The sequence below is a fragment of the Fusarium oxysporum genome, chromosome 7, assembly GCF_000149955.1.
Source record: "Fusarium oxysporum f. sp. lycopersici 4287 chromosome 7, whole genome shotgun sequence".
NCBI lineage: Eukaryota > Fungi > Ascomycota > Sordariomycetes > Hypocreales > Nectriaceae > Fusarium > Fusarium oxysporum.
The window spans coordinates 2,028,582-2,056,068 of NC_030992.1; the positions used below are offsets into that span (position 1 = coordinate 2,028,582).

The window sequence follows — 27,487 nt, forward strand, 5'->3', positions numbered from 1 at the left end:
TTGACGATGCCAAAATAAACTCGTCAAATAGTCCTCTAAGTTTGAGATAGTTTATCTAAGTCTTTTTGTCATTTAGGATAAAGTTCCTAGGTAGGTAGTAAGTTTTCTTTCCTCCCTCAGCATGAACAAGCGCTGTTTTTAGCCACGCATGTGATAATCAACATTCAAGCAAGACTCATACAAACTGTCACTTATCAAACACTAAAATGGAACATTGCGTCAGATATGGTACCACTTTAGAAGATAAAACGTGGTCGGCATGCGCAATAATGAATGGTCATGTCTCATTCTGTGCGACTCTAGTCTTGATCTCAAACCAAACTCAACTCCGATTGTTTGTTTCATTTCCAACAGGCAAAGCACGTTCCCAGTGCTTGATGTGAATGAGAGGCGCCTGTTTATCGTCCTTTGATCCATCCCATGATTTGCAAGCCCCTTTGACCAATTGCTCCCTATTTTCGTCCTCAGAATGTAAAAGAAAGAGGTATCTCTGATATTACAGTATGCTATACAGACACAACTGAGCCTCGCTTCAGCCGGTCGCCGTCATTAACGTCCTTCATTCATCCAGAGTAACTAAGACTGAACACGAAACTCTAGATGAACGGATAATCATCATCATCACAGCTTGCTTAGTGCTGGCTCCACTGAATGGTGTTCAGGTCGATGCCCTCCTGGACGAGCTCCCACAGAGGGCTTAGCTCTCGGAGGAAAGTGACACGCTCCTGCACCGCCTTGAGGACATAGTCAATCTCCGCTTCAGTGGTAAAGCGGCCGATACCGAATCGGATACTGCTGTGAGCGCTCTCATCACTGTTGCCAAGCGCACGTAGAACGTAGCTAGGCTCCAGTGAGGCCGAGGTACAAGCACTGCCCGAAGACAGGGCAATATCCTTAAGAGCCATCAGGAGAGACTCTCCCTCGACATAAGCAAAGGAAACGTTGACGCAACCGGGGTAGAAGGAGTCGGCAGCGCCGTTCTGTGTCGTGTGCTCCATAGACAAAAGGCCGTTGAGCAGGCGATCTGAGAGATACTTAATGCGCTTGGTGTCGTACTATAAATAGGTCAGTATCTCATGTACGTAGACATGGACAAAACACAAGACTGAAAGACATTGTAGATCAGACAGAAGCTTCGATCAACACGGCCGGCCTTGTCACGGGCCATTCAGAAAGCCATGCATGTGTAGAGCAACTCATCATATGTACAGAGAGAGGTTTAAGAAAGTTATGAGTACTTACTGCCATCTCCTCCTTGGCAATGCGACAAGCCTCGCCAAAGCCGGCAACGAGGGAGGGAGCAAGAGTTCCACTTCGGAGACCTCGTTCCTGACCACCGCCGGTAATAAGAGGGTCCAGTCTGACCCTAGGTCGCCTTCGGACATAACAGGCACCAATACCCTTGGGACCATAAATTTTATGTGAAGAAATTGACATCAAGTCAATATTCATGGCGTTGACATCGAGGGGAATCTTGCCCACAGCTTGGGCAGCGTCAGTATGGAAGAAGATCTTCTTCGATCGGCACAGCTTGCCGATTTGCTCAATAGGCTGAATCACACCAATCTCGTTGTTGACAGTCATGATACTGACGAGGGCAGTCTCGGGTCGAATAGCGGCCTCCAGGTCCTCCATTCGGATGAGACCGTTGTTCTGAACAGGGAGATATGTGACCTCGAAGCCCTCATCCTGGAGATGGCGGCAGCTGTCGAGCACGCACTTGTGCTCAGTCTGTGTTGTGATGATGTGCTTCTTCTTGCCAGATCGACCAAAGAAGCGAGCGACACCCTTGATACTCATGTTATTACTCTCGGTGGCACCGCTGGTGAAGATGATCTCCTTGGAGTCAGCACCAATAAGCTTGGCGACGTGCTCACGCGCATCTTCTACGGCCTTCTCACTCTCCCAGCCATAAGCATGTGTCCGCGAATGGGGGTTGCCGTAGACGCCAACATAGAATGGCATCATTGCATCGAGAACTCGAGGATCGACGGGTGTTGTGGCCTGCATGTCGAGGTAGATGGGACGCTGGCCCTCTTCCATAACTGCTGCTTGCTTCAGGACTTCTATTTGGGATAATTAGCCTCAATATAAAAAAAATCTCACTCACTAGGCAGAGCGGGACAAGATGCACTTACCAGCCATTGGGCTAACGCTAGCATTGGAGGGAGTATCAGGAGGAGGGATGTCAGCAAAGGCCTTCTTATCGAGCTTGATAGCCGTCTCAACCTGAGCGTTGTCCCTCTTGGTCTCGGATACATATCCACGTTGTGATGTGCGCCTCGCCACGACAGCTGCGCGAGCCATACCTCGCAGAGGAGCTACAGTGACGCGAAAGGCTGGGCTCAAGCCAACTCGGCCCGCCGAGCGCAGGGCGCATGAAGCGATATTGGAAGACATTATGAATTGAATGTCTGGCAGTTGCAAGGACGAAGAAACGTCAAGCTAAGCCAGTGGGAAGAAGAAGAGAAGAAGTGAATTTTGGTGGAGGAGGCGTTGAGCTCCAGGTCCAAGATTTGTCATTAGCTTGTCGGCTCGGGGTCCTCGGTGATAAGCCTCCGGCAGATTCGGCACGGCCATTGGCTGAAAAAGCCGGGGAGCGGCAGAAGGTGCGCTCTTTAGGTCCTAGGTTACGGCGGAGGAGAAGATGGAAAAGTCATTATTTCGTGGCGAGATGTTGTAACGGGGAGGTAATCGATGCGACGTTCTTTGCAGGGCCTTTCCAGGTGTTATCTGCTCTCTGTGCATCCCGTCCGCTGCAGGCTGCCAGTTCAGAGCCTCAACCTCAGGGACCCCAGTACACTCAGACCTTGTTCTTGGTGCGGTGCGGAGGGTTAGGTTCCTATTGCGGTGCAGGCGGAGTTTTCGTTGAACCTTCAATTCACCGAAACCGACAGGCACGGGCATACATATTATTCTCTGCATGCGCCTCTCCGGGCATTTCCCCATTCCCCAAGGTTGAACTACCTGCAGTACCTATGTAAAAGAAAGGGCTTGTGGCTCGGGTCCCTGGAAGCTGTCAAGAGTGACGCAACGCCCATGACGCAGTGGACGCAGTGGCTATAGTCCCTGAGGTCACTCCTCTGAAATCCAAACCCTGAGTAAATGACTGCTCCGGCCAACTCGGTATTTAAAAAAAGGTATATGGTTCAAGACAAAACCACGTTATCAGAACATTGAGCTCACGTCTAAATACTTTGATATACTCCGTACCTACCTTTTTTCCCTGTCAGTCTGATACTTAATAGTCCCTGACTGCCATTGTCATCTCAGCTTCCCCCATGTGTCCCTATTATTTCTTCAACCTCCTGATAGCCACAGCATCGGAAACCGGCAGGCTTGGCAGCAAGGCAAAGGATGGGCTGGGCAGCAAAAAAGGTCCAGTGAGGGAACTTAAACCTGGGAGCTAAGCTAAAACACAGCCACACAAGTGGACGTCACCGTTCTACGACTCACTCAGTCATGTTCTGGGCTGTCCTGCCCTGTCATAATCGAGAGCTTCATAAGTTGCCTTCTCGTCTAACTTTGGCGGCCTCGCGATCTGAGGGTTTTCGCGATACTCACTCACTCTTCTTCCACCCACCACCGACTCTACTCCTGGCATCACTAGAATAATCTAACAGCTATCGCCGCGCTCTCGCCATGAGCTTCAAAGGCTTCCAGAAGAGCCTCACTCGGGTAAGCCGTGCCCCTCACTTGATGGTGCTTGGATTTCCAGCATGTCTCGCGCGCACAAAACGCCATTTGCGCGCGGCTAAAGAGTCGAGACACGCCATCATGACGAGACACACGATCTCAAGTACTAATATATCTTGCTCTTAGGCCCCGCAACAATTCAAGTCCAAATTCAACATCGGCGAGCATACCAAAGATGCTGTCTACATCGATGCCGAACGTCGTTTCCAGGAACTCGAGACTGAGACCAAGAAGCTCCACGATGAGTCCAAAAAGTACTTCGAGTCCATCAATGGCATGCTCTCCCATCAGATCGAGTTCAGCAAGGCCATGACCGAAGTCTACAAGCCCATCTCGGGTCGCATGTCAGACCCAGACTCAATGAAGATAGAGGGTAACCCCGAAGGCATCCGTGCTTGCGAAGAATACGAGGCTGTAGTCAAGGACCTGCAAGAGACGTTGGCCCCGGAGTTAGAAATGATAGAATCTAGGATTATCCGTCCCGCTAACGAGTTGCTCGACGTCGTCAAGGTGATACGCAAGACCGCCCTCAAGCGTGAACACAAGAGACTCGACTACGACCGACACCGCACAACCCTCAAGAAGCTGCAGGACAAGAAAGAGCGCACTGCCAAGGACGAAAAGGCAATGTGGAAGGCCGAAGGAGACGTCGAGCAAGCCACCCAGGACTTCAACTACTTCAACGACCTCCTCAAGGACGAGCTACCCAAGCTGTTCCAGCTTGAGCGCGAATTCATCCAGCCCCTCTTCCAATCGTTCTACTACATGCAGCTCAACATCTTCTACACACTCCATGAGAAGATGCAAAATTGCGACATCGGTTATTTCGATCTCACGCTCGACATTGAGGATGCTTTCCATGAGAAGCGCGGCGACATTCAAGAACAGGCCGAAGCGCTGTCCATCTGTCGCTTCAAGACTACCGGTCGCCCGCGACCTGTGCGATACGGAGCCAAGCCTGCCCTAGAAGGCCCCAAGCAGCCCGCACTCCTTACACAGGGAGGCGAGGGTTCCAAACCGTCAAGCAGCACTGTGACGAGCCCCAAAATTGGTGGCTATCAACGCCCCGCCTCGACCGCCAACGAAGGTGCCGCTCCTCCGCCGTACACTCCTCCAACAGGCGCCAATGCAGGCCTAGCCGCCATCGCCGCTGGCAAGAAGAAGCCACCGCCCCCTAAGCCCAAGCCCAAGCCCATGCGCCTCACGGCCCCGGGAGTTGAGACTGTAACGGCTCTTTACGATTACGCTGCGCAAGCCGAGGGCGATCTAAGTTTCCGAGCTGGTGACGTTATCGAGATTGTCACAAGGACACAGAACGAGAACGAATGGTGGACTGGACGACTGCAAGGCAAGGAGGGGCAGTTCCCAGGTGAGTGCTGTTGGTTGTCGAGATCTCATCAGGTACTAACAGAGAACAGGCAATTATGTCCAGCTCAACAGCTGAAGAGTGTGATCGTTGCATTGGTCACGAAGGAGATCTAATCCGTGATAAGACCTCCACTACTTCGATACCTGGACACGAAACGAAACAACTCATCAAAACTTGCTTACAATAGACACTCATAATTCAGAGGGCAGCTTCAGTCGAAGGTAGATATCGGGAAGGCCAAGGCGCATGGATGAAGCACAGGAGGCTGAGACGTGAAGATGAAACAACAGTCCGTGGTGTTAACTCGATGTCCTGGAAACGAAATGCAAGGACCCTTCGTTTCTGGAGATGCAAGGAGCCTCTGTGGCCAAGGAAGAAGATGGGGCATGTCTGGCGTTAATGGATAGGGCTTTTGCTGTCTGCAGAAGCAGATAATACAAACTACTATATATTCAATCAATCCGTGCACGATAGCCTTGTAGCTTCTAGTTGTGAGCCACTGGAGAGTCGGGCTTGTACGGCTTGTATGAATCATAGGCATGTTAATGGCCTCTTAGGGCAAGCATTTAGCCATGTCAGACAACATGGTTTAATTGCTCTAAACTCGCGCAGTATACTCTAAACGTTATTAGTGAGGCATGGGTCTGCATGTTAGTTACTGCATACATGCCAGAGCCTGCTTTCATCAAAGCGTATCAGGTTTTGACGAGGTTGAATGAGGCTCAAAAATGGGGTTGGCCCCTCAGGGATCTCAACAGGGGGCATACACCATCAAAGCACATGAAAGATGTCGTGTAATTGGCCAATCCTGGAATATTGGCTGAATGGGCAATCGGTACCATCAGCAGGTACCACAGCCTGATTTCACAGCTGAATACCAATCGCACCACAAACAGCTGCTTCAGGGTAAAATCAGGATATTCATGAGTGTTGTTGTTGAGCTGAGCTTGAAGCAAAGACTGCTCGGGATTGAAGTACATATTTACCTGTCTGGTTTGCCTCACGGAGTGGCAGGCTTGTAGAATATCGACTATACTTCTTAGGGCTGAACCGCCGTACAACACCAGCAGAGCCTCTTCCTTCACTCTCTGGAACGAGTTACACCATGTTCATCGTTAGTACGACGATTAGTTCAACCGCGCCGCGAGACTAATTGCTTAGTACAACGATGGGTCAATTCAACCTGTTGTAGACTTGGCTCTTATACGTTATTGACGGACTCTGAAGACACATGCGTAACCTAGACTCTACACCATCTCGATATCCTCGTGACGTCGAGGACTTGCCTATCGAGGTCAAGCTTTGGTCACCTTGATCTAAATAGAAAAAAAAAAGCAGTAACACTATTCTCGAAAAATGTAGCACGCGAGCTTAGACTCTTCTAAGCGATCGTCAGCTAAAAAGAGCCTCATTCTCTGCGAAACTTGCTCTTGACCCAAACACCAACCAACCACGAATTTCCAACTCGCTATGATTGCTCCTTTTCGACTAATCGAATTTGAGAACAAAGATATGGGGCGTCCACGAATTCGTTGGCATTCCTTGGAGCGGGGGTAGGCTCCTTGGACGCGATAAGGCTGTGAATCTGGACTCGGAACTCAAGGACTCTTGCGGCTCTGCTCCCCTCTTCTTGTCTCATGAGGGACTTTATAACGACCGGGGCGCTGTGAATAGCGTCGTATCTTGTATACAGCTCGGTGTATCTTCTCACTTGTGAACATGAACCCACGCCGCTCAACAGGATCTTGTCTCCTCGCTCTCTCCTCGCAGCATCGCCATGAGCATTCTCAAACTACCTGTCGAGATTGTTTCTCTTCTTGTTGAGTTACTCAACGTTGAAGATGTGTTCAACTTGGCTCTATCCTGCAAATCTTTGACCTACATTCTCTACGATAGACGAATGTGTCGTCTTGCACTCTTGGTTCGTCCCAGCCTCTTGTCTTAGTGAGATAGTCCCCGCTGACAACATCTCAGAAGGCACCGTATTCCGCAGAGGCTCAGGAGGCGCAGTCTACCAAGGACTTCCCAAGGTCATTCCGTAAGCTTGCTAAGCGGCGAATGGCTGTCCAGGCAGCGGAGCCATGGATGGTTGCTATAGTTGCCATGGCAGATCGTTTCATTTATACAAATGGACACTTGTGCTACACTGTTAATAGCAACCATCTCCGTGTCCTCAGCACACTCGACAAAAAGTCCACGTCTGAAAGGATAGTCGATGTTCCGCTACTCCTCAAGCTCGCAGTAAGAGATTACGATCCTCGAAGACCGCATACATTTGAACCCCTTTACTACGCTGAGGGCGTCTTATCATGTCTTGCCACTCAAGTTCTCGAAGACTCCACCACGAGCAATTGGCTTGTCATCTTCGAGCTCAGAGAATCTCCCACATGGGTTGTCGTACAAAGGCCGTGTTCAAGACACCCGCTATTTGTACGCAATGACAAGAATTACCTGTTCTGGGGTTCAAAATCAAATGCCGGACTAGACGGTAGCTACAGATGGGGTATTCATTGCCTCAATCTCCAGACTCGCAAGTGGTCAGATCCACAGCTGATTCTATGGGACCTCGACGGGGAAAGTATAGGGTCTGACATCTGCTTTGAAATAATCGATGGTCAATTTTACTGTGTTTCGAACACGTTCAGAACAGAAGCCGACGATGGAATGCGCAACAACTTCTACCAAGTTGTGAGGTTCCCTGTGGACAACGCGGTCCATGACAAATGCGAGAAGCCTCCGATGCGTAACCTCTGGCGTCTCCATGACTTAGAGGGCGCAGTTGACGAGCGTTGGACTTCATTACAGCTCGCTAAAGACGAGAGAACAGGCAATCTCTTCATTGTCGAGACTCGAAAGGAGTGGTTCCCGGGAAATGCAGGCAGCCAGAGGACGTGCTACAAAAAGGCGCTTCACTTTCACAAACAAGAAGAAGCCCCTCAGCCAGAGCCTTCTCTGCCCACTCCGCCAGATTCGACCGTGGATAGCCTCGAAGACGATGAATGGAGTAGCGAGGATCATATTGAAGAACGATCGAATGAGACAATCCACATTGGTGACGGCCCATCTGATGCCAAAGCATACACCCTCCAAGAATGCTTTGTGCGTTCATACAACCCATCGTGCGATGCTTTCATCGACCTTGTTTCTGAGGCTTACAGCCCTGACTCGATGTTGCAGCTCAGAGTACAGCCCAAGAAACGAGAACCGTCAGTCAATATATGGCCACGAGACCAAGAAACATGCCACTACAATAGTGACTTGGCTCAGCTCCAAGGCGTTGTCAACCCCATCCAGCCTGTTCAAGGGATCGAATGGTCTATGGATGAGCGAATCTTGGTGTATTCACCAACTCATATGGCCTACGGACAATTGAGGCCCATCATCCTCATGTCGTTCGACCCAGAATATGTTCTTCAGCGCTTTCCGAATTATGCAACACAAACTCAAGGTGTAAATGGCCATCTCGGTGCCTCTGCCCGTTCGGAAACAAGTAGCGGACAGAAAGGCATACTATGGTCATCAAACCAGGATTTTGATGAGTCTGCCTCGCCAGAAAAGAATGATCCCAACGCATCTGCCAACTTTGTCAGATCACGCCCCTCGCTTTACCAGACGATGAGTATGGGAAACGGGAATGCACATGGTTTTGATCTCTCATACCCATGCCCTTGGCGATGAACTCGTGCGTGTGTGTGCGTGTGTGTGTGTGTGGAAGAGGCCTCGGTTCTATTGCGTGGCCTTGAGGCCTTCCATAGCCCTGTCAGGGATCGTCTTGGAGCAACACATTGCTACAAATATGAGAAAGTATAGTCAGTAATAATAGAACCTCACGGGATTATACAGGACGCCACAGTAATACAGTGAATTCTCGGCAAGGAAACAAGACGGTCAAGATAATCATGTCATATGCAGGTGACCCGTTCATGAATGTATGTATGTAAACCTTGTGTACACTCAGGTTCATGAAGAGGCAGGTTCAGGCAGCGCAACCTCATACGCTGGGTCCAGGTATAATGACAGTTTGGGTGACACGACAACTCACTATAGACTCAAGATTGAAGTATGAATTCTTCAGGCAGTTTCATTCAACCCTTTCACAAGTCATTAGGAACATCAGAATGAAGAGCCTCAGCCTCTCGTCTGATGGTTCGCCTGAAGCTATTTCCCAGCTTTGACAAGGCGACTGCATCCGTCAATGCCGCAAAGATAAATCCGATTCTGTCACTTGACATATGATTGTAAATTCCAATGTGATAGGTAGCTTAGTAGCCAGTAATTTCTACTAGAGCTTGACCAGTTGGGATCCTGGATCAACTCTAACCACACATCTTCCGCTTTCAACTCTGCGTATCGTAAAGATGAGGCAAGCAGAATAAGGGAAATTGCAACACTATATGCCAGCCAAGTTGCCGCAGTGCATTCCTCGTTTGGTCTATGTTCACAACATGCGCAAACGTCGGGTTGGGGCGGTCGACCCAGCTGTCTTTCGGTTATGTTTATGGGAGCTGGCGAACACTTCGAGGGTCTGGGAAATGATATATCATATCATGTTTTATCGTCGTCTGGTATTAACAGGTACTCATTATGACTGCAACTTCGAGATTGAAGGTTGATAGTGTAATGCATGCTTCAAATATGTGTAGACACATCCCGTAGAGTCATAAGTGCAAGAATTTGAATGCGTGTTCACCCTCATACATCTTCTTTATACATGTTCACCCTCAACTGCTCTCCAGAGAAACCCCATGCAGTCTCTCTTCTGCGCTTCGACTGAGAACAAGACATGAAAACCCCTTCCTGAGACATCCAGAAGACACATCAAGATGCATGCCGATGCCCATATGACAAGAATGAAAGGGCCAAACCAAAAAATCCGCCCATGGACGGCATCAACCGCATTTTGGACCCAGGTCCCGAGACGCCAGATCACAATTCGACATCCAGTAATAAAGATTAAGAAGTACATGAGCTCATGAGCGTATAGATCCTCGTCTAGAACGTTTTTTTTTTCGCAAAAAGTGACGGCAAAAAATAAATCAGGTCGTAGGCATAGACAACAAGTGTTGTCATCGATTACTTCTTTCGGCGACTGAACATCTTCGATAGACTACTGCTGCTCTCCTCCTTGGGAGGTGGAGGGACCATCACAGGCTCTGGCGGAGGCTCTGAAGTGCGCAGAAATGCTGCCAAATCCGAGGTACGTGAAACGTTCGATACTGCATCTCGAGGCTCAAACTTCTTCATGGGAACACGACGTCCAGAGGAAGCTGACGAGGCAGGCTGTGAAGGGCGAGATGAGTTCTCACCAGTGGGCATCCCGTACTTGTCATATCCAGATGGGACGTTGACCTGGATGGGAATATAATTCCTGAAGCCAGCACGGCTACTAAGAGATCGAGTGTCGTTGCCTTGGGGTGACGCAGGTGCAGTGTTGGAGTGATTGCTCTCCTTGCGAGTGAATCTCCCGATCAGGCTCGGTGCGCTCGCTTTCTTCTTGGGTATCTTTTGTGAGATCGGTGTCGTGACAGGCTCCGGTGGAGGCTCATAGTTCATGAGAAACTCTGCCAAGCTCTCCTCCTTCTTAGCAGGAGGCTTGGGCGTTGCAAGCAAGACCTCGTCATCCTCGTCGTCGCTAAAGTCAATGGCGTAAGGGTCCTTGACGCGTCGAGTCTTGCGTTTAGGCATCATATCATCTTCATCAAACATCTTACTCGTCGGAGCAGGCTGTCCTTTGTTCTTCAAAAGGGCCGTGTTGGAGTTGATAGATGAGTGAATCGAAGGCATTGATGACTCGGTGCCATGAGTCGAAGCCTGGCTGTATCGGATATCGGGAATGTTGGCGTCGACGGCCTTACCACCTGCTGGTTCTTCAGCACCAGTTGTGTCCCAAGGTGCGATATTGTGAGGAATACGGTTGCTATTTGCGCCTGGGGGTCCCTGTCGGATAAAGTCGATTAGATCCGAGCTGCCACTACGGGACTCGACCACAGCATCACGGGGCATATATCGATTCCGATTGCTTGCCGATGAAACACGACGACTATCGAGGCTGGTCTTGCCGGGGGTATTTGGGCTGCTCACATTTCGAAGTTGCATAGGACGGCTGTCTCCTGCGGGACCAGTAGATTTGATAAATTCTGCAAAATCCGCAGTAGATTCGCTAGGAACCCGAGCGTCTCTTGGGGCAGCAGACATACGTGGTCTGTTCGGGTTTGGAGAGGGCAATGGCTTCATTCTATCGTCGCCAACCCGGTGATGGGGAGACGCCCTCTTCATGTCGGTTGCCGCAGAAGAAGACCTGGAACGGTTGTGAGCACGAGAATCATCATTCTTCATGGATCCCTTAAACACTGAATTGTCGAGTGACTGCTTGTGCTGTCGTCATCGTTAGGTCCGTTCTCCGTTCAGCAATGCATATTTTACTTACCTCCATGTTGCGCATATTCTCAGGCGTCAGCGTATATGTGATGGTTTGGTTGCTCTGGATCAGCTCTTCAAAGTTACGGGCCATGGCTGAACGGCTTCCATTGTCCTCGGAAGTTCGAACAGCCTTAAGTCGGCTTGTACCTGAGGAGGCTGATGAGCCTGAAGTGTGAGTAGGCCGAGGGGTATGCACGTTGCCTCCATCTTCGTCCGAGTCCCTTGTCCTTGATCGCTCTATGGATACCATGCCAATACTGTGAGTGGGAGAAGTAGGTACCTTGTCATTTCGTGCAGCATGTCGGTTTGAATAGCCCGAGGGCTTTCGTAGAACTTCGGCAGGCTTCTCAGGGGCGGTTTCAGAGGTGCTTGCAGGACGCGTGGATGCCACCTTGGTACTGGATGAAGATCGTTGAAGAACAGGTGAGTGATGTGGGGATCCAACAATAGTTTGAGGTCGTTTCGCCTCGGTGGGAGAGGCAGCCTCCGGAACAGTTGGCGTGGAAGGCTGATAAGCAATATACTTGTGAGGTCTCTGCTCTCTGGTTCGATTTCGATCCATCTCCTCATCAGACTCAGAGATTGTTGCAGCACCTGGCATAGAACCTCGCATGGCATCGACTGGAGAGCGGCTTTTTGGACCTGGGCGAGTTGAGGTTGCAGGGGAGTTCTGAGCCTGCACTTCAACTGCGCTGACACCATTGGAGAGACCACTGCTTGGAGGTATGGTCAGACTCGCCCGGCGGATACGGTCCGCAGCATCAGCTGAGGGTGAGCGCGACCCGCTGGGGCTCTTAGGACCAGCTACATCGATGATGCGCGCTGAGTGCACACTTGATGATCTCCTGAGTGGGAACGGACCACCGGTATCAGACAGGGCTGGCGAAGAGCTGCCAGCTACTGACACTCGGGCTGATGTCAGGATCTCTGCCTTCTCGTAAGTCGGATCCTCGTCTGCGATCTCCTGTCTTGACTGAATGCGGCTTGTTATAATCTTTGACAGCCGCTTGCTCTTGGGAGCCACTAGTTCCGGAACAAGCTCGTCTTTAGGCTTGCTTCCATCAATCTCCTTGACCTCCCTGGGTTCCTCGCTGCTGATTCGCTCGGTCTTGGCTTCTTCGACAGGCTCTTGTTTCTCCCCAACGACACTAGTCTCGACAGGTACAGCCTCCTTCTCCTTCGATCGCTTAGCAGCAGCACGATATGGTGATGCGCCGGGTGTTGGAAGCGAGTTTGAACGTTTGCGACCAGCGAAGTCGGGAGTGTTAGGTTGCGACAAGGTTGGCGTAGGAAGGCCCTGAATAATTCCCAGGGGCAGGATCAACAAACTCTTAGGTCGGCGCCCTCCAACTTCCTCCTCTGCCTCCAATTCCTCGTCTTCATCATCGCTATTGTAAGCCAGACCAGGGATCTCGATTTCATCCACATCATTACTTCCAATAGGAAGCGCAACTTGGGATGGATCAACAGCTTCAGCTTGTGCCTCCAATTCTGCGTCACGGGTTGGGACCCGACTTAAAGCGGGTGAATCAGTGAACACACTGTCTTGTCTTAAATGGCCATTAGACGCCCTTGAAAAGGGGCGGCCATTTAGATCGATCACGGGTGACCGTATCCGCTTCTTCCAGCCCCTCCACAATCGCCCGAGTGTTCGGTCGAGAGCTACCCTCTCCATGTCTTGCTCTTCGACTACAATGCGGTCGGCGACATCGGCGGGGTTTCGGGTCCCTTCATTGATCTCCTTCTGGTATTTGGCCCGCAATCTGTGGTATGCGGCTTGTCCCGCGACAGTAAGGGTGAGCTCGCCCATATACTCCAGAACAGAGGTCAGGAAAATTGCAACAGCTGGTGAAATAACGTCGGAGACAGATTCGTTGGCGCCTAGCTCGAGATTCTCCTGTTCCATGTAGAGGTCCTCGTCTTCCTCCTCCATATCGCCCAGGGAAGAGTAGACCATACACCTAAGGCGGGTGCGCTTCCAAACCAATTCCAGGTCCCATTCACGCGCTTTGTCGCCAGTAGGCGGCACATAATCTTCCTCATCACCGTCGCCCAAGTATTCACGTAGCTCCTCATCGGCATTGTTGACGGCATCTTTCGCTAGCTTGGGTTTTAACACCTCCGAAACGGCAGGTCGTAAGTTGGCGAGAGTAGTAGCTTGGGATTTGGAGAGGAAGTTGAAAAGCAGCTGATCAAGAAAATTGTTGACAAGCTGTAGCGCTTCTCCCGAGACGAGCGCAGGGTCGCTGGCTGGCTCAATACCGTGCTGATCGTACCAGGTATCGGCGTGACTATCGTGGTCGTTTGTAACGATCTGAGAAGCGGCCGAGGCGGCGATGAAGGCCGCTGAGGGTGATACAGCGAGTGGCGGCGACATGAGGCTGTGGGCAATTGTTGAAGGTCGATCGCTGGAGATACTCTGTGTCCTAGATCTCACGTCGCGGGGAGAGATGATGCCGGAGGTAGGCCGCGACATGGCCAGGTCGCCATGTGAGGTCGCCATGGATGCGGTCTATATATATCGGGGGTAGACCGGCAAAGGTCTCCCAAACAATGCGTCGGGGACAGGGAAGTGGTCGCTGACCGGAAGTTTCGTTTGCCTTGTACGAGGCGAGCCGAAATAAACTCGGACAGGCACAGAATTAGGATTGTGGCCCCGGCTCTTGTTCTGTTCTGCCAACGTGCGAAATTTTGGGGGATGGGAGCGCAGTTCAAGGTGGCTGAACTGCAATGTGCTTGGTCGATGAGTGAACCTGATTTCTGTTAATTGACAGTCGCAATGGTATTGCAATCTGAAGCACGGAACTGGGCGGAAAGTAGGGACGGAGAGTTGCTTTTTGTGTAACACAAGTCGCAGGTTGTACAACGAGTCGGCCACTGGCGAGACAATAGCTGACGGACACGGGAGCGCCAGACGTCGCGAGCCGACCGATAGCAACAATTCAATTGCAGGTCGACAGCAGAAACCTTGACTGTGCTTTGGGAAATGAGGAATGGATGTAATAATAGACATACCTTGCAGTATAGCAAGAAGACCAGTAGCGATGGCAGGTGGGAGGATTATCGCAATGTCGCAAAAGCAAGCAATGTCAAAAAGTAGTCAACGAGTGACTGTCAAAAGTTTGAAAGACAAACAAAAGAGAGGTTGAAGTCAAGGTGAAAAAGAAAAGGTAGGTTGGAGGAACGAGGCGTGTCGATCAGGTCTCGGTCCTCCTCTCCTGTTTGCTCAGTTGATTTGATTTAAGTTGAGTTCAGGTCAGGCCAGGTCAAAGTCGCGGATTTGGCTGCTGCTAAGGGTCTCGTTCAGCCGGTGGATTGTAATTGAATGCAGCCCCTGGACCCAGAACAGGCAAGACTGAGGACGGACTGGAAGGCTTCTGTTCTGGCTCTGGCGTTAGAGATTCGGTAAGGTGAGCCAGGTAGACCTTGTTCCGGGGACGAGACCCTGAGGTACAGGATCGACAATACAAGATAGCGTTATAGTGAAGGTACTTCTGGGACACTGTCTCTGCTGTCGCGGTGCTGCACGCTGTATCAGAGGTCGCAGCGCAGCGCAGCAACTGCCTACTGTAGTAATAGGATTTGCGACGAAGTCTCGAAAGGGTCTAGCCCCTCGGACAGGGATTGATGATGGTGAATGAATGTGGATATGGATGCCGATGGGATGTTTCCACAGAAGCGGCCGGGGTGGGCTGGGCCGGGATGGCAGCTGGAGGTTTGGCTGCTACTGGACAGTGAGTCTGGACGCAACTCCACTATATCCACCGTTCCTGGACAAGCGAACAAGGGCCCTGTCAGTATCGCAAGGGTTTGAGTCAGGGACTCTTTTTTTTCTGAGGGTCGACGGAGCTGGAGCGGAGTAGGGATTTGATTGGGATAGGGGTTGTGATGGTGTTCTTCAGGAGTTCGCTTGGTTCGCTATGTATCGTGTCGTGCATTGGATTAATTAACGTTGCGTGGAAGAATTAGTAGAAGTCACCTAGAACACACTGTGCCACTGTGATTAGTTGATAGACGGATACGGATGGAATGAATGAATGTAAGGTATGGTCAACCTCTCACACCTACTCACACCACATAAAAATAAAGCTTGGATCTGTGGCTGTGGCCACAACCTCCTTTGATCGTGATATCTTCAAGCCTAGTCAGGTTCATAGCTTCTCCGCGATATTCATTACTAGCATGCTAGCTTCTAAGCCTCCTCGTGGTTGCTCGGCAAGACCGTCTTTCTGCGGCTCCAGGGCTCCCCTTATCATGACTAGTATAGGCCATCGTCCATCGTGGAACAGTAGCTTGGATTTGTTATTGAGTTGGGCCAAATACACTTCCATGACAGAGATGCTAGTCGCTAGGTACTGTTGGTCCATATCTTGAATATGCAGTGTCCCGCTTCGAAGAATGAGCGAACCGTGCGAGCGAGTGTAATATGAATCCGATGGTATTGATTCCTGTATGGGATCATCAGGCACTTCTCATATCGCTGCTATTGGGCCTCTATGATATCCCAGGCTCTACTACAGTCTGTCCCCATTACAGCTACCGTCACAGCTACAGATAACCTTGCTTGCTTGCTTGCTTGCTTGCTTGCTTGCTTGCTTGCTTTTAACCGTTGAAACACATGGACGTCTTTATCGTCCCAGATTGCTTCTTTCGAGACTCCATTTCGCTGAGACGTGGATACATGTTACATCGGATCTGTTTCATATAACAATGCCATAAAACTCAGTCGTAATTGACTTGTTACATGTCATTTACCGAATAGAAACAACAATTTTTCATCCCATGCATACACGATCTCGCACGGACAGACTCAGCTTTTTGTCATTATCACCAACATTAGAGACAGAAAAGGAGACCATGAGTTATTAGACGAGCCAAGCCAGACCAAAGACAAGACAAGACCACTTAACCATCCCTGTCCAGACTAATAGCTATGGCGTGGGTGTGGCAGCCACCGCAAATCAAATGGTCGATGCTTTGGTCCGTGAACTGAGAAAGCTCCACAAGCCACGCGGGTCAATGGAATGCTGGCGCTGGCTCTTCTGTTCTACCTGGAATATCACAATGGATCATGAACGAACCAAACATGGGATACCTACTATCCAAGTCGCTCTCGCCTCAGGAGGCAACTTTCCTCCAAGGCGAGATAACGACATTCCCCATGATCCATTGCGCGAACCGGCTATCCGTACATTGATCAGCAGTCTATGCTCTCCACGTGCTTCGTAGCTGATCGACACTACTACTGTACGATCATGATGAGCCGCTACAGATTGTGACTCCTATTCTACTAAACAGGATATCCATATCCATCCGTCAATGATCCGAGAGTGATTCCAGTAAACCACCTGGACCACCCACCAGGTCCTCTCCTGACAATTAGTTATTCCCCTGGCCCGAATGAGCAATTGTGATAAACGTGGACGATGACCATGTTAGTGGCTATTATACACACAACCCAAGACTCAATTCTCAGGGCCAGCTTCTGTCCATCCACTCAGTTCAGCTCAGCTCAGCTCGACACCAACCCAGTAAGAATGCCCTCCTCAACGTTTGGCCGTGCGGGATGGCCCAGGAAATTAACCAAAGTCGCTACCCGTCGTGGTGTCGCTACACCCAGTACCACACTCGAACGGCAGCTTGCAGGTCTTTCTGTAACCCGTCAACAACAGCAATAAATATGCTTAGAACGGTCAAGATCTCATTTCTGTAAAGTTTACCGGATAAGAGCTCACTCTCGCCTCAGAAATGGACGCTATCATAAAGTCAAAATAGGGCCCGAACCAACGGGACACGTCTCGAACCCCGGATCCATCAGGTCGGCTGGCACCTTTTGCCCCTCCAAAGGCTGTACTAGCACTGAGACGAGACGCTGGTCAATCTGCGATCCTGCAGTACATACAATGGCTAATCTGCGTGACAGCGACAAAAAAAGGTCGGACATTTTCCTAGGTGCCGGGACTGGGCGGAGGAGAGGGCCGAACATGGCTCCCGGGTCCACGGTAGAGGCTCAGTCAGGTTCAGGGTACGACAGAGACAACGAAAAAGGAGGATCGATACCAACATAGAAACCTAAACCTGGTGCTTGCAAATGTCTTAGACATTGTCCATCTCGAGACTTTGGTCCTAATATGTACTGTATGTTACGTGGTCTCGTCTCACCTTCTCACCACTTACAAGGCTCTGACGCCGCCCGCACCGGAACTCATTGTCTTTGCTTTGCAGCATGACTGGCTCGTGTCGTCACTCTCTGATCTGTCTCAGTGCGCTAAATTCATCCCCTGCAGCTTGTCAGCTCTAGTCGTCCAGCCACTTTTTGTATAAGGCGGGCTACGTTCTCAATTGGCGTGCTCTGGTTATTGCGTGCATAACGCAAGGTAGTCAACAAGCGGCGTATTGATGGCACCATCAAAATATAGATCCAATCTCAACAAGATAGGTAGTCTACGCGTTGCTGCAGAACGCTAGGCCCTCTGTACTCTGTTTGGCTGCTTGCTTGAGTGACAAGTACGTTTCACGCATCTCACTACATGCTGTTCAACTCAGTCGCTTTCTCGCAGCTCAACTTCAGTCAATGGGTTATGCAACGGAGGGCACAACAATTGCTCATCAATGCTCATCGTCTCTCCATTGTCACATATTCCTTTAGCATATTCTGTTTTAATATTAGCGATCTAATCCTGGGTCCTCTTATGACCCAACTCAGTCAGTACATACAGCCCGTGCTTCAGAAACAAAGCATAGACGAACACCTTGACATCACCATCTCCATGTTTGCTTGGTTTAAAAGACCAGGTGACTTTTCAGGCTCGGCCCGAAGTCTAGTCATCGTTTCCGGCGCTTCAGGTAATAGCCTACCCTCTCCTCGGGACATGTCCTTGCGTCGATGTTTGCTCAACCTTCAACTCTACCATTGGGTGCTAATTACAGAAACATGAGCCTGACGCCTCATGCGCGTTGCCTTGTGTTGGGAGCTGAGATAAGTATGATCTGCAATGAGGGCTGCGTCCTTTGAGTGGTGGTGTTAGGAAATGGTTATAAATAGACAATAACATGCTGGTCACAATCTTAGCAAGACCAGAGATCTAGCTGTGGCTCAATGATACATGGCACGTATTGCAGTGGAACGAGAGTCCCGACAACACGGTTTATATTTGTGCTCTGATTCTGGTTACTCGAGCTGAGCTCGAGATATCTATTTGACCAATAATGGGCTCAATGCCCCAAGTGAATAAGTCCGTCGCTTCTTCATAGCTGAAGAGTGAGGCTGTCTTCTGGGTACCACCAACACATGCTATCCCGTGATCTGTTCCTCAGAGGTATATGGTCGAGCCCAATGGTTATCGATCCGCATTCAGTCATGCAAGTGATCAATTTCCTTAGCATGAAACTGGCTGTTCTTGAATCGAGAGTTTGTCTGATCCACTGCAAGTCGGCGAAAGAGCTTGGTCAAGACAAGTCGCCTTTGCTCTCACTACTACAACAACTGCTAGGATCACTTTGATACTTCAAGCGCCGAGGCCGATAGACTGGCCGCGGTATGGGTTGCGCCTTGGAGGCCCTCCAAGTGTTCCTGTCGTGTTCATTAGAGAGTGCGAGCACTGAAGGGGGTATCACAACTTTACCTTTAATATTTCCATACCTACATAAGCGACATACTTCCTTTTCTAAACTGACACCCTCGATGATGGTTTCGGGGCAGGTCGCCATCAGCTCGCCACGGATGCAGAGCTCGACGATTCGGCTGCTCAGTCGGCAGCACTCCTTGCACTGGACGTTCTCGCCTCGACACATAGCTATATGAATATTCAGTTTCGATCCGTCAGAGCCATTGGCCTTTTGGTGGAGGAACCTACTCACTGGGATAGCGGTTGGGGATGGTGGTGATTAAGAAGATGGTAGAACAATTATGACGGCTAATAATGATAGTCCTCTGTAAGTGAACCAAGATGCGATCCACGCAAATATATAGGGATCGAAGAAAGTGAATGTTCCTACCAATAAATCCAGTGCACTGTATTAATGAATTCACCTGTCGAACAACCAGTGTTCGAGTACTGAACCGTAGTCTTGAGGCCTGCCTTTGGAGAATGGTTAGAACTACTTGTTCACAAAAGCGAACAGCAGAACAACACGTCTAATACATTTTGATGGGAGCTTATTCTGTGCCTACGGATATTGTTCAGTGTTTCTATTTTCATACTGTTTCAGTATCTAGTGGCATTTGGTGGTCCCCGGAGTTCTTTGTTCAAAGTGAAGAGAAGGAAATGAAACCATGAACAACTATGGTTTCGTCCACCTCGATCACTAGTTACAGAAACAAAGAAGTCTTATGACATGAACCGCAATGTTTCTTCAAGGTATTCGGGGTTTGTCGTGTTTAGCTATCGCCGAGTTACTGTAGGGTCAGTTCGGGATAGAGACACCAGACAGATAATAGAAAGGTGATGAGACAATATCTGAGATCTATACATGACTCCGCTCAAGGATTTCCTATAGCTACTTGTTTAATTGCTCCGCCAGGCCCCGGTGATTGTTCCTCGCCAATAGCAATCTCGGCTTCACAACCCGTGCCGCTGAGTTTGCGAGACCGATTTGTATATCAACAAAATGAGAAGCTTGCGAAACATGACCGGCATCATTGAAACTCACTGAATTGCTTTATTCATTACCTACCATCGATGTCTCGGTTCTTTGTCAGTTTATTGCTAGTTCTGCGTGAAAGAACTGGGCACACAGGCCAGCTCGGGTATCAAGGTGGCTGTGATATTCAGCTCCAATACGATATTCTTCAGCGGGCAGCTCTGGGATGGTTATGTCTGTGCTTAAAGGTGAAAACACATTCCTAGATGTTTCGTGGCGGCTGTAACATCCTGCCACTGGCAAAGGGTGTCGAGTTTGCTCTCGAGGCAACTCTTATTGTGCTTGTTGAAAAATGACTATCAAGTAAACAATAGGTTTATGGCCACAAGATCTCAACCATAGCAAGTTTTTCTTCTTCTTTAAAGTTGGAATCATTCTCTTAACATCACACAAATAAATTAACTCGTCAAGTCATTCCTTTCTCTAACAAACAATGTGGCCTCGCCCCTACACTATGCCGAGGGACTATCTGCTCCCTTTCTCTCAGTTTGTCTCTTTGTCATACAACTTGGTCTTTCTGTAAGCGACCTACCGTCTATTAAGCTCATGCAAGATATTGTATGTAAGCATGTCCATCGAATCGATAGCCCTGAGCTTCTTCCAGAAGAGAAATGTCGGGATGAGCCGGTGCAGCAACGACTTAACTTCATCATGATGGGGATGCAAATATCCGCCACTATTTCGGGTATGTTTCCATCTCATCTCATACATGTACTTATTAGGATTGTGTGTAGGACTGACAAAACTGCAGCTACCTTAGTTGCGTTCCCCTTGGGTGTTCTCTCAGATCGAATCGGCCGACTTCCTGTACTAGGTGCAAGTATCCTCAGCATGATACTCTCACAATCATATGCCATGTTCGTACGCTGGAAATCAGACATGATTCCACTCGAGGCAATATGGTGTATCGGTGTCGCACTTCTCTTTGGTGGAGGTCGAAGCGTTGCTGAGGCCATGGTATTTGCTATCATTGTGGACACGGTACCCGAATCCAAGAGGCAAGCTTAAATTCCGAGGGCGAGATAAACTAATTGCTGACGAGGGTTCCTATATCATCATGGTTTCAGTGGGTTGTGGCCTCTGGACTTGCTGCTCAGCTCGAAGGCCCTGTGCTATCAGGGGAGCTTGTTCAGTCATCGGTATGGATGCCACTATTCTTGTCCTTGGGCTTGGTACTCGGAGGCGGCATCATCCTAGTGAGCATTGGGCCGTATGACTATGGTCTGGAGTCGAACATGTTGAGCTTGGAGTCTCTCAAGAGAACATCCGTGATGGTCGCTTTCAAGTCGATGTTCTCTAGGCCTCTCCTCCGGCTTATCCCTGGTACTGTCATGACAATCCCACTAGCAACAGTGCAGACTGATATCGCCATTCGCCTAATGCCCATACAGTTCAGCGGGCCTCTCAACCGTTCTATACTTATTGTATCTTTGCGAAGCTTGGTCACACTTCTCACCCTATGCATACTGCTACCTGTCATCACATGTATCTGGAGCAAACTCACACCTTCGCCAACTCATCGCAGATGCTCAAATCTAGCTTGCGCGAGTTCGTTGCTATTCTTAGCTGGCTGCCTCTGCATGATGATGGTAACAAAGGAAGCCTTCATCGTTGCAGGCCTAGCCGTGTCGGCACTGGGCTCAGGTCTACCTACGCTATGCCGCTCCATGTTAGTTAGGATGACAGGGGAGGAGAGAGCCGGGATGCTATTTGGGCTACTGGCGGTCTGTGAGATCCTAGGTCTTCTCGCTTGTGAGGCAAGCATGGGGGCGTTGTTTGGGGTTGGGCTGAAGACGTGGCTGGGGATGCCATTTTGTCTGGGGACAGCAGCTTCTCTTGTTATAAGTCTGACCACATGGCTAGTCCCCACGAAGTTATTGAACACTGGAGATGGCTGATCAGTTACTGTCTCATTAATTCCATGTTGACAGGCATATCTGGTCTGGAGCTAGCGACTACTGTATGGATAATTACCATAGTACAGTTACCCTGGAGCATCGCCATTACTAACAGATTCCAACATTATTAACGTTACACATAAATACACAGTAGCTTCTCCACGGCAGCCGCTTAAAAACTCTATACTCAAAGAGATCATTCTCAAATTGGCAGGTGAATTTGTCCACGTCGTGTATCTTATCATTACACGACGTTGGTGTAGCGATGTTTGCCTGTGACACTGTTCACAAACGACAATCAAAGATCGGCAGTTTTTATTATTTTTATTATTATTATTTTCTTTTTTTTTAAAATAGAAAAAGACAGCTCTGAAAGGTTCAGGGAGTCATAAGTGAGACAAATCCAGGTCTTAGTGTTATAACAATATCTTGCTCAATATAAGCGCCGGAATTGATCTTTGCCAGCATACCCTGATCTCACCATATGCAAGATGGACCAGTAAGAAGAGCTCGAATATCTGCAAGTCTCGGATTCTCACGCTTTTCTTTTGCCATGTCAAGGCCCATCAAGAGTTACATAGCGAAAAGTCAAAATTGATTGGGCTTGGCCTAGATCAAATGCCCCGTCAAAGAATCAGCAGATCAGAGGAAGACGAGACAAGGGAATGCAAGGGTATATGCAACAATACCCAATTATGTTATGTTATGTTATGCAACTCTGTCGTGTGTCAACCGTGGCAGATTTCGCCAAATACCATCCGACCTTGACTTGGCTCTGTTCAACCTCAATTACTCTGAGGCTCTCACTTCCGAGCTTCGAGAGTTGTGTATCTCGTAAAGAGACGAGGTATAAAAACGGTCATCACGCCATATCGCCGACTTGTCAGATAATAGCCTTATCTGTAACGACACCAAGTACGCTCAACTGAGCAATTTATAAAGACTCTTCTGTGCTCAGCCAGAGACTGGAAGCTACGCCAAGTACCAGAGATCTCTCTCTAAGAAACGACAGTGAGATGGCGGCCCTAAAAATCGATACAGAAGAAGCTCTTCGGCGTGTCATTCACACAACACCTATTATTGATCATCATGCCCACCCTCTTCTAAAGCTGAGTGCTATAAGAAAACATCCTCTCCTATGCATCGCTACCGAGGCCAATGGAGATGCCATTGAAGACTCAAAGACAAGTTTGGCGCATCTTCGTGCTGTAAAGGTTCTTGCCAACCGCCTAGGCACCGACACAACTTGGGAAGCTGTTGAGGCCGCTGTCGCCAGAAAGCAGAAGGGAAACTATGATGAGTGGATAAAGACGTGCATGTCAGGCATCGAAAACATCTTGGTCGATGATCTTCTGGGCGATCCGACTGATGTTGAGCCTTACCACACGCTCAATGCCTATACGAGAAGCCCCAACAAGCGCATCCTTCGAATCGAAGAGGTTGCAGCGAGCTGTATCGAGAAGGCCTGTGGTCAATTTTCACACCCTTCAGAGGCATTCTCAGGATCTGTCGAGAATTTCATGAACGCCATCTATGATGCTCTCGATGACCCGGAAATTGTTGGCTTCAAATCTGTTATCTGCTATCGAACAGGTCTCGTCGTCACTCAAGTCACCGACCTTGAGATTATCATGCAACAGTTCCAGCTCATTTTTGACACCAGGAAAGAAGACGGTGCTCAACCATTCGAGAGACTTGATCATGAGCCACTCAACGATTACTTCCTGCACATCCTGGCGGGCTTGATCCAGAACGGCGAGGATGAGCACAAGAAACCTATCCAGTTCCACACTGGTCTTGGAGACAACGATATCACACTATCCAAGTCGTCACCCGCACATCTACAGGAGTTCATCAAAACATACCCAGACGTGCCAATCGTTCTCCTTCATGCCAGTTACCCTTTCACTCGTGAAATGGGATACTTGGCGAACGTTTACAGCAATGTCTACGCTGACATTGGCGAAGTATTCCCCTTCATCAGCCGCGAGGGACAAGAAGGTGTAGTCCGACAAATCTTAGAACTCTGTCCAGTATCAAAGATTCTCTGGAGCACTGACGGACATTACTTCCCGGAGACTTACATCATAGCCGTGGATCAGCTCCGGGAGGTGCTGCAGACGGTGCTAGCAGATTATGTCCACAAGGGAGATATGACCTGGACACAGGCAGCTCAGCTGGTTCAAGACATTCTCTTCAACAACGCCAACAAGCTATATGATCTGAAATTAGAATTCAAGCCATTGCCACCAGACTCGAGTCAAGGCTTTGAGTCTTCTGAGCAAACGTACGTTGCGACACTGGCCAGATTCCTCAAGAATAAGGAAGAACCGAGATTCTTGCGGGTGGCTTGGACTGACTTCATCGCAATGTCCCGAGCGAGAGCAATTCCTATGCGCCGCGTCTGGTCCATGCTGCGAAAAGGCGAAGACTTTACACTCGGCGTGACAAAGGCTGGTCTTGGAATCGACCAGAGAGATTCGCCAGTGCCGAGTATCACACCAACAGGAGAGTATAGATTGCATCCCGATCTGAGCAGCCTTCGTATTGGTCCTCGTAAGGGGCATATCAGTGTCATGGGTGACTTCAAAGAAAAGGACGGTACACCCGCGCCTTTCTGTACACGTACCCTCCTAAAGACGACACTCAAGCAGGCAGCCGAGCAGGGACTCGAGTTTACGCTCGGATTCGAGATCGAGCTTGTGCTTTTCCGCCGCGGTCACGAGAACAAGTTCGAACCACTTGATAGCGATGGACATATGTGGTCGGTCACTCGGGCTCTGGACCATGAAGCGGTGATTGAGGTTCTTGAAGATGCCGTTGAACAGCTCGATGCTGCTGGTGTGTATATTGAGTTGATGCACCCCGAAAGTGCCAATGGGCAGTACGAGTTTGTTCTGCCCAAGGCATCGGCGCTCGAGGCAGTTGACACTCTCCTCTACACCAGAGAAGTCATCAGCAGCTGCGCTACAGCAAAGGGATACCGCATGACGCTTCATCCTAAGCCATATGCCATGTCATGCGGAACAGCAGCGCATATGCACATGTCTATCTCATCACCTATCGGATCGGATAAGCAAGTTTACGAACCCTTCTACGCAGGCGTCCTGAAGCATCTCCGAGCCATTGCGGCCTTCACATACAGCAGCATGGTCAGTTATGAACGCGTTGTAGACGGCTGCTGGGCCGGCGGGACTTGGGTAACATGGGGTACCCAGAACCGTGAAGTGCCACTACGCAAGATCGAGGGTAGTCACTGGGAGATCAAGTGCATCGACGGACTTGCCAACCCCTACTTGTCGCTTGCGGCGATCCTATTAGCGGGGACAAAGGGCGTTGCTGACGAGGAAGAGCTGGTCTGGAAAGACTGCGCCAAGGACCCTGCAGTGCTGTCTTCGTTAGAGAGAGAAGAGCTCAACATGAGTGCAAGATTGCCTAGAAGCATTCAAGAGGCGCTTGCGGCGCTGGGTGAAGATGAAGAGCTGACTGAACTACTTGGTCCCGAAGTTGTTGAGAGATTCGTTGATATCAAGAAGGCCGAGACAGCTATTTTGGAGGAGATGGGGGTTGATGAGCGGAGACAGTGGGTTATGGAGCGATACTGAAGCTGACGATGACCTCGTTGACATTTGATGAGGAGATGGATATTAGCTAATAGACTGAAAATTTGACATCTTCAGCAAGACTTTCTACATTAGTGAATTCATCTCCCCTGCCAGCTGAAACATTTGATGCCCAGTGTCATGATGGTGACTCCGCAACAATGGGGCACGAAGCTCTGGAAATGCTCTAACATGGACATGGCGTTCGCGAAACCCATGGTCCTGGGTACGGTACCAGGGATTATGCAGGGAGCACTTCTGATCAAACACCAACATTAGCAAATAGGCCAACTTTGTTGAAGATGAAACTAGGCTACGGCAGAGTGACAGTTGGCTTAGTGGCAGTGAGTGGTGGCTTATTTGAGGGGCTTCTCTGCTGGAATGAGGCGGTTGACATACTGTCTACGGCTCTGCGCGAAGCTAGCTGGCTGGCTGGTAGGTTATAACGTCGTTGCATTCCATTCCATTCCATCTGTTGATGATGGAATGGATGCACTTCAAGAGCAAAGAGCAGTCTTTAACAATTATGATCCTTGTGCTTATCATGAGGATTTATCCACAGATTCTGGTGCTGGGTTTGACCTCTGATAGGTTATGCGAAAAGTCTGGACCCTATGGACCGTATCATATCATTTAAAGGTGCCTCTCAAAGTGGATCGTCCGTCCCAAGCAAAAGCTGCTGCCGATCCAGCCTCGAAACTCAGATCTAGGAATAAAGAAAGCTTGGCTGAGGTTCCCACTATTTCTCGTTTTTATCCGGGGTCTGCTCGCTTCTTATTCTGCTTCTTCCTGGGACGTGGAAATTAACGACGGAGCGGAGAGCCCATCAGAGGAGTAATGTCCGTGACCAACTTTTCTTCTTTTTTATCTATTTAATCTTGAGATGAGCCAATTCATGCTTCAAAAGTGAAATAGTTCCAAGGGACTGAGGCACTAAGACCAGCCTAGGAAAAGTGCCCTGACTAAAGACGAGCCTAACAACGCCGTCGGCTCCTCTTTGCGCTATTCGCAACAGTTCCAGGTACGCCGGTCGACTTCGCCATCCGTTGACATTTGCCACTGACAGTGAATTTGCCATGGAAATGAGTGGATCGGACGTTTCAAACAGAATCCACAGCAGCATTCTTTGACGGAACATGCATGTTCCTAATAAGATCCAATGTTGACCGACCAATCTCGCCTACCGGTGGTATCACCATGTGGCATCCTCAAACCCTCTGTATGTACTTCATGTTTCCCCGTAAAATTGACTTTATGTAGACTCTACACTTGGGCTGGTCAAGCAAACCTTATTGATTAACGATAAATCCATTTCTCAGCTGGCCCTGTCAGCGGAAATCACCGTGTCGCGCGTCGCATCCAGCAAATTCCGCCGGTTCGTTGGAGAATCATCCCGTCCAATGGTTCAATGTGCCATGTCCATGCATTTCATTGCTTTCCTTTAAAGGGCCTTCCTCGTTGTTGATCAATGTACGCGATCGGTCGGGTTGCGGACGATCACTTCCTTTAACTAACATGCCGATGTCCATCACCCGTAGCCGAACTCAATCTAGTTTGGAGTTTGTTTGCCAAAGTCCAATAAGCACTTATCGCCAAGGGGAATAATGCATGCGGAAGAGTTGTCGGTTGCCAATATTCCTGATGGCTGATGCTGGGTCTGCACCTAAGTAAAGAGAGAATATCGTCTGCTTTTGATGGATATACCAATCCTTGATATTGCATGATATGGATCCTGGAGATTAGTCTCTTTGTGGTTTAGGTTTCTGAGTGGCTTGACCACTAACATTAACAGACCAGCCAGCAATCCGCGAAACGGGCGAAGAGCTCGTAGCTTACTGTAGCTTACTGCTCTGTGGTCT

General features: G+C 49.4%; 9 protein-coding genes across 14 annotated transcripts; 5 read left to right on the top strand and 4 right to left on the bottom strand.

Moving 5' to 3' along the window:
• Positions 1 to 19: 19 nt before the first annotated feature.
• On the bottom strand, positions 20 to 3,418 carry FOXG_05357 (cysteine desulfurase). Of its 2 annotated transcripts, XM_018383586.1 has the most exons (3): positions 2,139 to 3,418; positions 1,243 to 2,066; positions 20 to 1,055 (listed from the first exon to the last, which is right to left on the bottom strand). In XM_018383586.1, the coding sequence occupies exons 1-3, from the start codon at positions 2,398 to 2,400 to the stop codon at positions 633 to 635; spliced, it is 1,509 nt and encodes a 502-aa protein (XP_018240556.1). In that variant the 5' UTR covers positions 2,401 to 3,418; the 3' UTR covers positions 20 to 632. The 2 variants fall into 2 exon arrangements, with proteins under 2 accessions (XP_018240556.1, XP_018240557.1); XM_018383587.1 differs by having other exon boundaries at positions 228 to 2,066.
• Positions 298 to 5,911, top strand: FOXG_05358 (uncharacterized protein). 3 transcript variants are annotated; one of them, XM_018383589.1, is made up of 4 exons: positions 298 to 1,065; positions 1,122 to 3,678; positions 3,823 to 5,065; positions 5,115 to 5,911. In XM_018383589.1, exons 2-4 carry the CDS (start codon positions 3,643 to 3,645, stop codon positions 5,138 to 5,140), a joined length of 1,305 nt encoding a protein of 434 aa, XP_018240559.1. In that variant the 5' UTR covers positions 298 to 1,065; positions 1,122 to 3,642; the 3' UTR covers positions 5,141 to 5,911. The 3 variants fall into 3 exon arrangements, with proteins under 3 accessions (XP_018240559.1, XP_018240558.1, XP_018240560.1); XM_018383588.1 differs by having other exon boundaries at positions 3,823 to 5,911; XM_018383590.1 differs by lacking the exons at positions 298 to 1,065; positions 1,122 to 3,678 and having other exon boundaries at positions 3,774 to 5,065; positions 5,115 to 5,539.
• Positions 5,912 to 6,010: 99 nt separating this feature from the next.
• FOXG_05359 (uncharacterized protein) lies at positions 6,011 to 8,955 on the top strand. Its single transcript, XM_018383591.1, has 2 exons — positions 6,011 to 6,986; positions 7,040 to 8,955. Exons 1-2 carry the CDS (start codon positions 6,843 to 6,845, stop codon positions 8,741 to 8,743), a joined length of 1,848 nt encoding a protein of 615 aa, XP_018240561.1. The 5' UTR covers positions 6,011 to 6,842; the 3' UTR covers positions 8,744 to 8,955.
• FOXG_05360 (uncharacterized protein) lies at positions 8,836 to 14,807 on the bottom strand (the record flags this gene model as incomplete). Of its 3 annotated transcripts, XM_018383594.1 has the most annotated exons (4): positions 8,836 to 11,002; positions 11,147 to 11,440; positions 11,493 to 14,238; positions 14,501 to 14,807. In XM_018383594.1, the coding sequence occupies 3 exons, from the start codon at positions 13,986 to 13,988 to the stop codon at positions 10,139 to 10,141; spliced, it is 3,654 nt and encodes a 1,217-aa protein (XP_018240564.1). In that variant the 3' UTR covers positions 8,836 to 10,138. The 3 variants fall into 3 exon arrangements, with proteins under 3 accessions (XP_018240564.1, XP_018240562.1, XP_018240563.1); XM_018383592.1 differs by having other exon boundaries at positions 8,836 to 11,440; XM_018383593.1 differs by lacking the exon at positions 14,501 to 14,807 and having other exon boundaries at positions 8,836 to 10,923; positions 10,978 to 11,440; positions 11,493 to 13,988.
• A 2,022-nt stretch (positions 14,808 to 16,829) lies between these two features.
• FOXG_19043 (uncharacterized protein) lies at positions 16,830 to 17,429 on the bottom strand (the record flags this gene model as incomplete). The annotated part of the gene is made up of 2 exons (XM_018399221.1): positions 16,830 to 17,137; positions 17,274 to 17,429. 2 exons carry the CDS (start codon positions 17,427 to 17,429, stop codon positions 17,096 to 17,098), a joined length of 198 nt encoding a protein of 65 aa, XP_018240565.1. The 3' UTR covers positions 16,830 to 17,095.
• Positions 17,430 to 17,864: 435 nt separating this feature from the next.
• Positions 17,865 to 18,647, top strand: FOXG_19044 (uncharacterized protein). The gene has a single exon (XM_018399222.1). It carries the CDS (start codon positions 18,016 to 18,018, stop codon positions 18,421 to 18,423), a length of 408 nt encoding a protein of 135 aa, XP_018240566.1. The 5' UTR covers positions 17,865 to 18,015; the 3' UTR covers positions 18,424 to 18,647.
• Positions 18,648 to 18,993: 346 nt separating this feature from the next.
• FOXG_19045 (uncharacterized protein) lies at positions 18,994 to 19,279 on the bottom strand (the record flags this gene model as incomplete). Its single annotated transcript, XM_018399223.1, has 2 exons — positions 18,994 to 19,086; positions 19,145 to 19,279. The coding sequence occupies 2 exons, from the start codon at positions 19,277 to 19,279 to the stop codon at positions 18,994 to 18,996; spliced, it is 228 nt and encodes a 75-aa protein (XP_018240567.1).
• A 1,395-nt stretch (positions 19,280 to 20,674) lies between these two features.
• FOXG_05361 (uncharacterized protein) lies at positions 20,675 to 21,806 on the top strand (the record flags this gene model as incomplete). The annotated part of the gene is made up of 4 exons (XM_018383595.1): positions 20,675 to 20,813; positions 20,880 to 21,109; positions 21,196 to 21,451; positions 21,520 to 21,806. The coding sequence occupies 4 exons, from the start codon at positions 20,675 to 20,677 to the stop codon at positions 21,804 to 21,806; spliced, it is 912 nt and encodes a 303-aa protein (XP_018240568.1).
• Positions 21,807 to 22,702: 896 nt separating this feature from the next.
• On the top strand, positions 22,703 to 26,105 carry FOXG_05362 (uncharacterized protein). The gene has a single exon (XM_018383596.1). The coding sequence runs from the start codon at positions 23,043 to 23,045 to the stop codon at positions 25,629 to 25,631; it is 2,589 nt and encodes an 862-aa protein (XP_018240569.1). The 5' UTR covers positions 22,703 to 23,042; the 3' UTR covers positions 25,632 to 26,105.
• The last annotated feature ends 1,382 nt before the right edge of the window (positions 26,106 to 27,487 follow it).